Here is a 12,397-nt window from a genome sequence, read left to right as displayed (position 1 = left end):
AGATATGTTTCTTGGCTTGTAAATATCAGATTGTGGTGCGTCAGAAACTGCATTTTTACACAAAACGAGTACAAATTAAAGAACATTTCATAGAATTTAGAATACTATGTTGAATTAGACAACATCAGAATGGACATATGAGAAGACTCATAGTTGAGAGAGGTAGTTGTAATTATCCAAACAATTTTTTTTTTTTTTTTTTTGTAATTTGACTATACCTCTGGGGCTCGTTTGGTTTGAGTGAGGGGATTACATGGATTGATAATTAATCCAAGGATTGTACTGTTCAAAATAACTCCTTAATGGCTAATCGCATGTTTGGTATGGGTGATTGTACTCTTCAATTAAAAATAGCATTTTATTTCTTGTGGATGAAATTTATATCAAAAATCCGAAAATACCCCTAACTTAAAAAAAAAGATATTAAACATTTAAAAAAATAAACCCAAACATTTCAAAATTGACTCTCTCTCTCTCCCAATTTCGTCTAGGGTTCCGGCTCTTCAACTTCTACAACAGAGTTGCACGAATTTGAAGTTCCGAAGGTAAAGTAAAATTATTTTGGAATCACCCATTCAATTATACTTTTGATTCATATACTTCGCACATTGCTCATGAGTTTTTTATTTATTAATTTTCCAGTATGAGTTCGAATTCGAACTATATGCGAAATAGGGCAAATTGTCGTTCCAATGACAGTGGTGAGTCTAATCCTTATTGTTCTGGATTACGTTTTCATTGTCATTGCGGTTTGGAAACGACAATTAAAACCTCGAGAACGGAAAGAAATCCAGGAAGACGATTTTATTGTTGTTCATTGAAAGAGGTAAGTAATTTATAATTTAAATTATCTAATTATTTCATTAAGTATTTTACTGATTTTGAGTTGTTTTTTCGGAAAAAAAATCCACGAAGACGATATTATTGCTATGAAATTATCTAATTATTTTTTATTTGGAAAAATATTTGTAGGAACATCGTTGTAATTTCTTTAGATGGTGTGACGAGTCAACTCGCGAACCGTCGGTTGAGGTTATATCTGGGCTATTGACCAAGCTTAATCTTTACGAACAAGAGAATTCTAACTTAAAAGCCCAGGTATTATTGTATAAACGTAAAGTCCAAACGATGAAGGTACTTTGTTGGACTGCTATAATTGGTATGTTGTTCTTAATGTTAGTTGTTCATTATGTGTTACATGGTGTATGTCTAAATTAAAAGATTTTTTTTCAAATGTTGTTGTGTAGCCTTTAACTATTAATTCAGGTTCTGAAATTAATTGTATGATATCTGATTTTGAGTAGTATTGTTCTTTGCAAGATATCCATATTACATTGTGATAAATAAATTTACTCTGACTTGTCATGTCAAAGGGCGAATTTTTTTAAAGCATTCATAAGTAATTAATGTTTTTATTGACACATTAATAGGTAATTAATGTAATGTAGTTGGCAAGTAGACGTTTTGCAGAACTTATGCGTATGAACTTTTGGTGTGTATTAAATTTCTTGCTTTTCCAAGAAGAATACTAATCATTTCACTTATGCAAGCATTAAGTGAAAAATAACCTACCACCCCTCCCATCTGTTTTATAAATTGACCCCCGTTTATTCTTCAAAGGACACCAGTGTCTTTTTAATTTCCTCAATTGAAATAAAAACCTCAAAAAATGGCCCTTGTCCCAAGAATCAAACAAGATGCCTTCTTCTATGATGGAGAATGGACTTGGCGTGTTGATCGGCGTTTCATTGAAGTTGTGGTGGATGATGCAAAGAAAGGTAACTTTTGGTGGGGTTCAAACAACAGCACTACGATTCTTCGCGGACTTGGAACCATCAACAAAGAGTTTGGAACTTCCTTTACCTACGAGCAGTGTGAAAACAAGCTGAAGTTAATGGAAATGAGGTATTACACGTTCAAAGCCATCATTTCGTCTACGGGTGTTCAGTATGATGAAGAAACTAATTTCGTGCATGCAAACGAGACCACATGGGATGCCATCTTCTATGTAAGTCCACTGATTTATTTATAATTTTTATAACTTGTTTTGTAATTGTTAACTTAACTTGCGGTTTTTGTTTTCTTATAGCGTTTCAAACTAGGCCGTGCATACAACCCGTGGGGTGAACCAGAATGGAAAAAGTTATCATTCATCTTCAGCGACAAACACACTTTCGGTTGGAAGAACAACGAGGTCATTGACATTGACTCCGCATCCCAGGACATATTTGAAGAAAAGCTATCTGTTGAGCCCGATAATGCGCCACCACCAATGCCTCCCGATTACATCAACATCTCAAGCGACCGTGATGATTCTATTGATAGTGAGATGTGGACCTATTTGCTTGAAGGGTATCAGCCTGCCGTGATGCAGATAGACGAGGAGCAAGAGGACAATGACGGTGAACAATATGAGGAGCCACTGGAAGTTAGTGAGACCGAGTCTTCGGACATGGACGTTAGTGGTGGGGCAGTGAATGATGGTGGTTCATCGAATATGGAGATTCGCAGCTCGTCTGGATCAAATTCACCGATTTACAAATGAATCTTCTTCATTGGGGTCTTGGTTTGTGGTTGTCTTTTGTCGGTTGTAGTCTTTTAAGTTTCAGTGGTGGTGTTGTTAATTTCTTTGTTTGTTAAGTACTTTAAGTTGTGGTTTTTTTAATTATGTTTTTTAAACTTTTTTTTATGAACTGTGTAGGTAATGTGTAAGGACCAGATTTTCCCAATGACAATTTTATGGTTCCTTATGGATTAACTAAGTTTGGTTGTATTACTAATTACAAATACACATTCTAGTTACAACAATGTCATTTTGAATTTGACTTTGTAAATTTGGACAAATTGTATAAAATACTAATTATATTTATATAAAATAAGTAAGTACAAGATTATATTGTAGTATATAAGATAAGCTATATACGTATATAATTTATAAATTATAACCATAATAAATTAATTGCGTAGTAATAAAATATTATACATCGTTTTAATTTTAGAACTCCAACAAATTTAAAATTTTACATTACACAAGTCTTCAAAAACTTTAAGTTCATAGTCTGGGAAAATAAAAGTTGTAAGCATAATTCAGAAACAGGCCTTAAAAACAAATTATTACTAAACAACAAATTTTAAATTTCCTTCTCAGCAATCATGCGAGCATATATGCTTCTTTCTGCATCAGGTAAACTGAAGAACAAGTCTAGCTCTTCCGTGTTCTTCACAAGCAATTTCGCAACTTGTATTTTTTCCTCAACCCCAAGAAAATTCATGTTTTTCAGTGCATCGTAAACTTCTTTGCGAGCTTTTGCCGTACGGTCCTGCTCGAAACCTATCATTTTCACAATTTCCCCCAAACGCCCTTCGGTTTGTTCGGAGAAAGTAGACATTACTGCGAAGAATTTTTCATCAAAACTGTCATCTTCAAATTTGCGCTTGTTCGAGGACTTCGTTTTAGTGCCAGTGGAACTTTGGCCCAAATTGTTGGATTGAAACTCGGTAGCTTCTTCTTGTAAATTGAATGGCATCTCTGGCATATAATCACCACCACCCTCGTTATCTATGCCCTCTTTATTTCCCATGGTTTGTACCATATCAACAAAATCTTCCGCGTTTTCTCCAGTTGCTCTGTCCTTACCAAAGATCTCCAACCAATCCTTATAAAAAGGAAACGACTTGTGACGCATGGTACGAGCATTTGTGTTTGTCTGTAATAATTAAGAATACATATTAATCTAATATTATTGATCCCAACTCACTAAATTATATGCAACAACATGACAAAACAGTTCGAATTTACCTTGACATAGGTATCCCAAACATCATCACTTTCAACGTCGATGGTATTAGTAGCATCACACCATCCAAAGCCACTACGGGTCATCATAGTTGACAAAGAGCCATAGGTCTTATTCCAAACGTGTATCTTGGAGTTAATATGAGGATCCGCTCTAATATCTGTGCCCGGAAATGCGCTCAACATATGATGTTGTAGAATCCCAAGAAACCCCGTCTTAAATCCATTGTCGCACTTCCAACCCGTGAGAACGAGGTCCTTCAACCCATTAATCAAAGCTTGTTCCTCGGCAACAGACCATGATCTTCTAGTTTTGTCGGTCTTCCGACTACCCAAAGTTTTTCTGTTCCCACTTGAATTCATCTTAACCTGTACTAGAACCCCAAATATTATATTACATTAAAGAAATCCAATGAAGTAAAAAATAGACTCAGTAAATTATAATAAGCACGGTATGAAATATGACGGCATTGCCAACAAATAACATTATACTACAAATTAAGTTCAACAATAATTGAATACATAGTGATGCAAATAATAAAGTAACTAAAATTATCGTCTGGTCCTCCACTCATCGTACATAGCTCTAGTTATATCGTCCCTCCACGACACCCATTGTTGTGAGGTTTCCACACTTTCAATAAACCTAAGTGCGGGATCGTTGCTGGGGTTATGGATTGGCCGGAGACTTGCTTCCAATGGGTCTACGGGCATCTCTTTACGAATGAAATTTTGTAACAAGCAACAAGCCATAATAATACGGTTGTGGACTTTGATAGGATAATGAGAACTAGTACGCAATATGCCCCAACGTGACTTCAATAACCCAAACGATCTTTCTATTACATTTCGAGCCTTGGCATGCTTCATATTGAAATATTCCTTATAATCTTTAGGAGCATTATTACCATCCCATTCATCCAAGTGATACCTAACACCTCTATATGGGGCTAAAAATCCCTCTCCATTTGTGTAGCCATTATCGCAAAGGTAGTAATTTCCTGAAATCCACAAAATGAAAAATATTTTTAAATCACATATATGTTCAAAAATATTGAAAGAGGTTTGGAAAGGATCAGTACCATCGGGAATTCTCAAACCATTAGGTCTACAAACGGCATCTCGAAGGACTCTACTATCAGCAGCGGAACCCTCCCATCCAGTTAAAATATAACTATAACACAAGGTTGCATCACAACCTAGCACATTGACTGAGATATCTCCCTTGCGATTTCTATAGCGCGCATTTTCTAGTTGAGCAACCCTAACTTTTATATAAGTACCATCTAATGCTCCTAAACATCCCTACACATTGAAACCAACAAGTTTCACAACACTTTGTTTGCAGATTACTAAACATATATAAAGGTAACTGCATGTCTTTATTACCTTAAACGGTTTCCACCGAACGTCTGTACACCTCTCATCAATAGGTGTTGGCTTCACAATCAACAACGGTTATAGCTTAATTACAGCATTTAGAACACTATTGAAGTGCTTACTAACCGTATACCCGGATCTGTTGAAATTATACCCTACAATTCTATTTTTTGTATGATGTCCCAATATATGCAAGAAAATGGCCAATTGTTCATTAACTTTTACATTCCGTGTATCAACTAAGCCACCAAAATTCTGAATTAGAAAACACAGTCGGACAAATGCATTTTTGGACATACGCAAATTATCAAAACAATGTACATCAGTACCGTGTATCAATCTATTATTTTTTTCTAACTGGTCGGGCACTCGAGCATTCAAACTATAAGACAAAGAATGCACTAAACGATTACGAATTGCACGACGTTCTTTTAACTTACGATAAGCCCCATAACATGCCATAAGGAATAACTTGGAAATGTTAATTATTTCTTCCAAAACCAACAAGATCTCTTCATGCTCCTCTCTAATATCCATTTCAAACAAAAATTGTACGAAACTGCAATAACAAAATCAATAACAAGTTTTATACATATAATATAATTTAAAATACCATACCCAACACATTAGAACCACAATATCATAATAATAAGTAAAATTGTAGAAAAAATGTTAATTAAAAAGGAAGATTTACCTCACCGATCCTGCGTATGAGTTAGTAGGAACACCGACGCCGGAACGAACACCTTCATGTGTTCGATTCTTGAAGAAATTCAAAAAAATAATGAATGCGGGATGAAGATGTAATGAATCCACGAAAAAAATATGTATACGATTTAATTTACCCCAGTGATTGTTCTTTCTCTGTTGAAGAACACCTGTGAAGTAAAAAATGGAAAAAAGAAAATTCGTTCGAAATGGGGATCTGTTGTTATTGGTAAGATTGTGTGTGTAGTGGGTGGGAAAAATAGATATTTTGATTAATTAAATTTATTGATGAGGGTATTAGTGTAAAGTACCCTATGTCAGCTGTATTCATTTGTTTGAGATTGTGTAATCCACCCAATATTGGGTGGACAAATTATTACTCAATTAAGGGATTAAAAACCGGGCCAGCCATCAATCATGGGCTTTAATCACTCTAACCAAACGTCTGATTCAGTTGGATTAATTAGTCAATAACCCCTTATCACTCAAACCAAACGAGCCCCTGGAGTGGTGACTGTAATTTACTTTAAAAAAAGTATGGAGTGAAAATATAAATAATTGCCGACCTATGACGAAAATGAAAATAAAATAAAATAAAAAGAAATACTTTGAAAAGTAAAATCAAGCGGGGTACACAATAACACAAACGTACACAATAACAAATTGTCTTCACTATTGGTCAAAATCCCTTTTGACCGTTTTACCCTTCCCCCACCACCCCCCACCCCCCCCCCCCCTTGTCTCTCTCGCGAATCCTTATACCAACAACAAAGAAATATCAATTGTGTCGAACAATTCCCTTTTTTATTAATTTTTTTTTCAAAAAAATCAATTCATCGAGAAATTAAGAAAAGCTGAACGTGTGATCGATACAAGTCGAAGAAATTTGGGAATCGGAGAAATGGCGAATTTGTATGTGCAGGCGGTGCCGACGACGGATCTGAATCGGAATACGGAGTGGTTCACTTACCCCGGCGTATGGACTATTTACATCCTTATACTCATGTTTTCATGGCTGGTCTTCGTCTCCGTTTTCGGCTGCTCTGCTGGAATGGCGTGGACCGTCGTTCATCTCGCTCATTCAATCGTACGTTCTCTTCAAATTTTTATTTAATTGTTGATTTTTTTTATCTCTCTTAATGCATGTATCGTGCTGTATGTAAATTCAATGATTGTGTTGTTAATCGTTAGGGAGAAATTTCAATTTGCTTTTGATTGGTATGATTCTGTTGACCATATTCAGTGCTGTGTGTTTTTTTTTTATTTAATTTGTTCTTGTTAGTTGAACAGGAATTAGGATTACTGATTGCAGTATTTGAATTATAACACAGAAGAACTTAATCGATTGAATGTTAATTTTGTCATGCCAAATCAAAATACTCCCTAGGGTTTCTAAAAATTTGATTGCATTTTCATAAATTGATTATTAGAATTTAGTTTTGTGATCTGTTAACTGATGGTAGTGAAACCGTGTGTGTAAAGATCATGGTTTTGAGAAACCTCGTTTCGCAGAAACGTATGTTGGAGAGATTATGTTGAAGTAGAAATCAGTGTTGAAAAGTTTATCTGCCTCCCAAGTGAATCGTCACATGATTAATGTTGTGTCTTGCATGTATGTTGAAAGAACTTGAGTGTGTCTTGGAGGAAAATGAGAGGTCTCTACTCGATGTTTTCCTACTCAATCGGCAGTTCATATCTACTAACCTTTTTTCTTGCCTAAGAAATTGGCCTCCATTGTAAGTTTGTACAAAATTGAGTCCGACACATCGCTAAGCGAATCTACACTGCAAGACTTTAATCATCATTTATTTACCTAGAGGCTACAAGGCACTCACCTAGCTTTCGTATTTACTTAACAACCTATGATAAAATCACAACATCAAGTATAGTTTCAGTCAAATATTCGTGTTGTTTAGTAGATAAAATAGAAATGTACGTGTTCTCAAACTCGGACAAAAAATCTTTTAGTCTCCCTGTTTGACTTTTGGCTGTTCGAACATTGCAATGACCTCCTTATGGGTGCACATTGCAAGTTTAGAATCTCTTTCACCAATTTTCTATGGATGAGGTACTTAAATATTTGGAAGTATGCATGTAATTTACATAGTTCCTTTTCGAAGTATTACAGGAAAAGTGCACTAAAATGTCGAGTTTCCGTTATAAAGTGCTTTTGTTGATGCAACTAGTTATACTTTCTAATTCCTGTTCAGGTCACATATCACTTCTTTCACTGGAAGAAGGGGACACCATTCTCAGATGATCAGGGTATCTACAATAGGTTGACATGGTGGGAGCAAATAGAAAATGGCAAGCAACTCACACGTAATAGGAAGTTTTTGACGCTCGTGCCTGTAGTGCTGTAAGCCTTCTCTCCCTTTTTCTTTTCCGCAAATCGGTGTTGATTAGTCGTATATTATAAGTTTATGCTCTGCATGGATCAGTTTGTGTTCCTAGTTAATGATATATAATTAGCTTGAAGTTGTGATTCTTTTCGATAGACCTTTCTTGTTAAGCATTAAGCTTAATGGTTGCATCAAAGTGTTTAGCTCCTTGAAAATCGAGTTTCATCTCATGGGAAAAATAGGAGAAGCAGCTGTATAGGGGATGATAACATTATTCTTACATTTTTTTCTTTTGCTTTCTCAACCAGCTGATTACATTAAATCCTGAAAGTTGTTCTTCTGTTCTTCATGTTTTTCCGTTTAGGATTTACGATACCCATTTAAAAAAAAAAACTACGTTTGCTCTACCACCGTTAGTGACCAAGAGTCCTTCTCTCCCTGTATTCAATTGCAAATATTCGTTATGAGATTACATCTCCTTAGAGTTATCAATATATTAGCGATGAGACTATTTTAGCCCCCAAGACAAGCACTCAGAGAATTGTTGGCAATTTTGTTTTACTTCAAGATCTTGTTTGCAGACTACGGTAGCCTTAACTGGCCCGATACATGGTTTAGTTAGTGGATAATTGAGAATTTCCCATGTAATGATTTGTTTGTAAACAATTGTATCTATGAATGTGATACACCTATTTAATCATCATTCTATTTCTAATTCATTAACGTCACATAAATTAAATGAAGTTTGCTTATTAACATTTTTTCCATGGGCCGAGCTGAATCTAAATATGATTGAGCTGTCGGTAAATTTTATGTGCTCGTGATATTTTTGTCGATTATCATTAGACTTGTCCATATATTTTACAGATGACCATTGTGTGCATATCCCATTTTCCTTTTCGCTTTAATTTGACCTCTTACAAACACATTTACTAGTTATTTCACTGGCTTGTCTTTCTCATTGTTATTATCTTCCGTTAACCTTCTCTATACATTTGGTTTGTACAATTTGTGAACCACAATATGCACGCCATTCTTGTTCTAGAAAATTTCGAGTTTCAATGGTATGTAATCAATTCTCCTTACCAAAACACAATATATTTGAACGGAGTTTGCCAGTGTGTCATTCTGGGATCTCACTTTGTTATTCAAATCCAATATACTATCATGTTCAAACTGAACTAGTTTGACATGGCCTGTAACTAAATTACATTTTCTCGTTCCTTTTTCATGAAAAATTAATTGATCGTATTTAGAAATTAGAATATGGCTTATAAGTATGTAAATTTTGTTGATATGTTCGGAGGAACATGGCCTGTAATGGTCATCACCTTTGTGCAACGTTTATTAAAATGTGAAACATGTAAGCATGCAAGTTTATGTTTTGAAGATCTGCTGAAGTTGCAAATGTGATGCTACATACATTTATGTGCATGTACCGTTAGAAGTGTGTTTTCGGGTTGTGTTAGCTGACTTTTCAATTTCCTTTTATTTTATTCGATTTTAGTGTGCATTTAACCTCCTCCGTCAATTTAGTCAACTATATCCTACTATTCAATCCTTATATGTGCACATCAATTATTTATGTTCTTCCATTGAGGTATTTAATTTTATTACTCGTTTTGACTTCCCCGTAGTGTCAACTTGTAAGGATGCCTTTCTCAGTTTTTCTCTCTACCTCTCCTTTTCTTCTTGTCCTTGTCCAAAAACCTGAATAGATGCTTTATTCCTTCTTTTTCGAGTGTCTTTCTCACTTGAGCTTCTGGTGGTTTATAACTTTATATTTGTTCGGTTCTGAACAAATGGCAGGTCAAACGAATCCTGTTTTGATGGAATAGTAGTCGGTTTTATTTATTTATTTATTTATTTATTTATCTTTTATTAATTAAAGACGGATCTCTAGTAATTATTTTTGTTCATAGATAAATCAGTTCACCCTTATGACTAATCAATATTTCTGTTTTCGCAGATACTTGATAGCCTCACACACAACCGACTATCAACATCCCATGCTATTCTTCAATACACTAGCAGTTTTCATTCTGGTGGTTGCCAAATTTCCAAATATGCACAAAGTCCGCATATTTGGAATTAATGCCGATCAATGATTTTCTAGGTTCGTTTTAGCAATTCCGTTTGCAGATTCATCTTTTATCTCCAATTGTATCTTCTTCATCAACGCAGCTTAGCTTAGCTGTTCAAAATCTTGTGATTTTTTTTTAAATTTTTTTTATTTGATGTGGAAACTAATAGAGGATATATAATACCACTGTCGAAAGTATTTAGTGCCAAAACCTCTCAGAAGCTCGATATTCTCTGTTTCGAAGTTCATTATGTCAAATTTGTGAAGTTTTGCGTAATCAATGCAATATTCTTTTGTTTCGTTTTTTTTCCGGCCCATATGTTCGGGACAATATAATCTCCTGTTTTGTTCAATAATTGTCTTCGGTTCTACACACTCTTGATTTTTATTTTGATTAAATTTTGTGGCCCTGCTTTTGTCGGAGAATATCTGTGGTTGCAAATCATCGTATATGTTATGTTAAAACTTAAACGTAGTTATGAGTTTCGATTTTAAGGACGGAAACTCGCGTATATATAAATGTAATAACGAGGTGTTTGGATTTTCGTAGACGTAAGAATGTGGGGTTTGGGAAAGAGGGAGATATGAAGAATCTGGTATCTGTTAGTTGTTAAGAGTGGGTGTATACCAAATTACCATACCTTATTCCCAGCACATGGAGAGCAGTTGTATTGTCTTGTTATATTTACTGGCTGTTTAAATTCCACAAACAAAAGAACGTGCTCTCAGAATTCACTACACGACAAAAATGTACGGCTCCCTCTCTCTCTCTCTCTCTCTCTCTCTCTCTCTCTCTCTCTCTCTCTCTCTCTCTCTCTCTCTCTCTCTCTCTCTCTCTCTCACACACACACACACACAAACAACAAAGAGAGACAAACTAATGATTCTGTAAGTATTGATGTACATTGTTCCGAAAATGGTGACCTAATCGATGGAATAAGACTCAGGGTTTCATTTCAAGTTCTCACTGTCAATTTTTTTAGGGTAAATTACAATCACCCCTAAGATAAATCACCCCTAAGATATGGTCAAATTATGAAAAAATCTCTCTTGTTTGAATAATTACATCTACCCCTTCAACTATGATTTTTTCTTACATCTCCACTCTTATGGTGTCAAATTCAAAATAATCATCTAGATTTCGTGGAATGTGCTATAGTTTGTACTCGTTTTATGTAAAAATACAGTTTTTGATGCACCACAATCTAATATATACAAGCTAAAAAACACATATTATGATCATCTTGCTTCGAAATGTAGAGTTCGAATGGGATAAAACGGGTACAAACGTAATAATATTCCACAAAATCTCGAAAATTCCACTAAATTTGAAACCGCAAGGGTGAAAGTGTAAGAAGATTTATAATTGAGGGGTGGTTGTAATTACCCAAACAGGAAGGGGGTTTTCGTAATTTGACCATACCTGAGGAGTAGTTGTAATATACCCTATTTTTTTTATGTTGGATTTGTGAAATATGGTTAATCTAGTGTGGTTTACATTTTTCGTACATTTATAAAGTTGTTTGCACAAGAACGGAGCCGATAATACAGATGTACAATAGTTCTAGGGCGTGCACTTGCACTCTGAAAATCTTATGCCGGCAATTCCATGCTCGCTCTAAAAAATCTTACAGCCCTCGGTTATGCATTATCTCACCGGTCTATAGCGGCGGAGCTAAATTGCCAACTCCAATTTTTTTTTTTGCTTTTCTTATCTTTTATTCCCTTTTGGAATTCAACCCCGTGCATCGCACAGGAAAAAAGTTAATAGTATATATATATATTCAAAATCCGACAAAAATATTTAATTTTAAGGAAAATATTCTCAGTTGTGACTTATTTCAATTAAAATTTCTAGATATTTCTATTTTTTTTTAGAATAACTCTCAAGGAGCACCATTATCATAATACTATTGATCTATCACTAAAAAATTGAATAAAATCTTGGATTAATAATATTGAACAGTGCAGCAGCTTTTATTTTGGTCCATATTATCCAATCGCCAAAACAGGAATTATTAGAAATTACATAAATGGCTATATATAAACCAGAAAAATGAGTCATACATGCATATATATATATATCCA

The 12,397-nt window shown here is 34.8% G+C and overlaps 2 protein-coding genes and 1 pseudogene across 2 annotated transcripts; 2 read left to right on the top strand and 1 right to left on the bottom strand.

The window, feature by feature from the left end:
* Window positions 1–403: 403 nt before the first annotated feature.
* On the top strand, window positions 404–2,758 carry LOC148770475 (uncharacterized). The gene is made up of 4 exons (XM_088818238.1): window positions 404–545; window positions 643–826; window positions 973–2,008; window positions 2,090–2,758. Exons 3-4 carry the CDS (start codon window positions 1,670–1,672, stop codon window positions 2,543–2,545), a joined length of 795 nt encoding a protein of 264 aa, XP_088674364.1. The 5' UTR covers window positions 404–545; window positions 643–826; window positions 973–1,669; the 3' UTR covers window positions 2,546–2,758.
* A 1,590-nt stretch (window positions 2,759–4,348) lies between these two features.
* Window positions 4,349–6,296, bottom strand: LOC148770474 (uncharacterized; annotated as a pseudogene).
* Window positions 6,297–6,520: 224 nt separating this feature from the next.
* On the top strand, window positions 6,521–10,608 carry LOC105963141 (ORMDL family protein). The gene is made up of 3 exons (XM_012987520.2): window positions 6,521–6,971; window positions 8,095–8,243; window positions 10,196–10,608. The coding sequence occupies exons 1-3, from the start codon at window positions 6,786–6,788 to the stop codon at window positions 10,332–10,334; spliced, it is 474 nt and encodes a 157-aa protein (XP_012842974.2). The 5' UTR covers window positions 6,521–6,785; the 3' UTR covers window positions 10,335–10,608.
* Window positions 10,609–12,397: the final 1,789 nt, after the last annotated feature.

Source organism: Erythranthe guttata, chromosome 5 (assembly GCF_056151865.1).
Source record: "Erythranthe guttata isolate IM_541 chromosome 5, IM_541, whole genome shotgun sequence".
Lineage (NCBI taxonomy): Eukaryota > Viridiplantae > Streptophyta > Magnoliopsida > Lamiales > Phrymaceae > Erythranthe > Erythranthe guttata.
The sequence above is the reverse complement of the archived record's forward strand: the minus strand, read 5'-3'. Positions and strand labels throughout refer to the sequence as shown.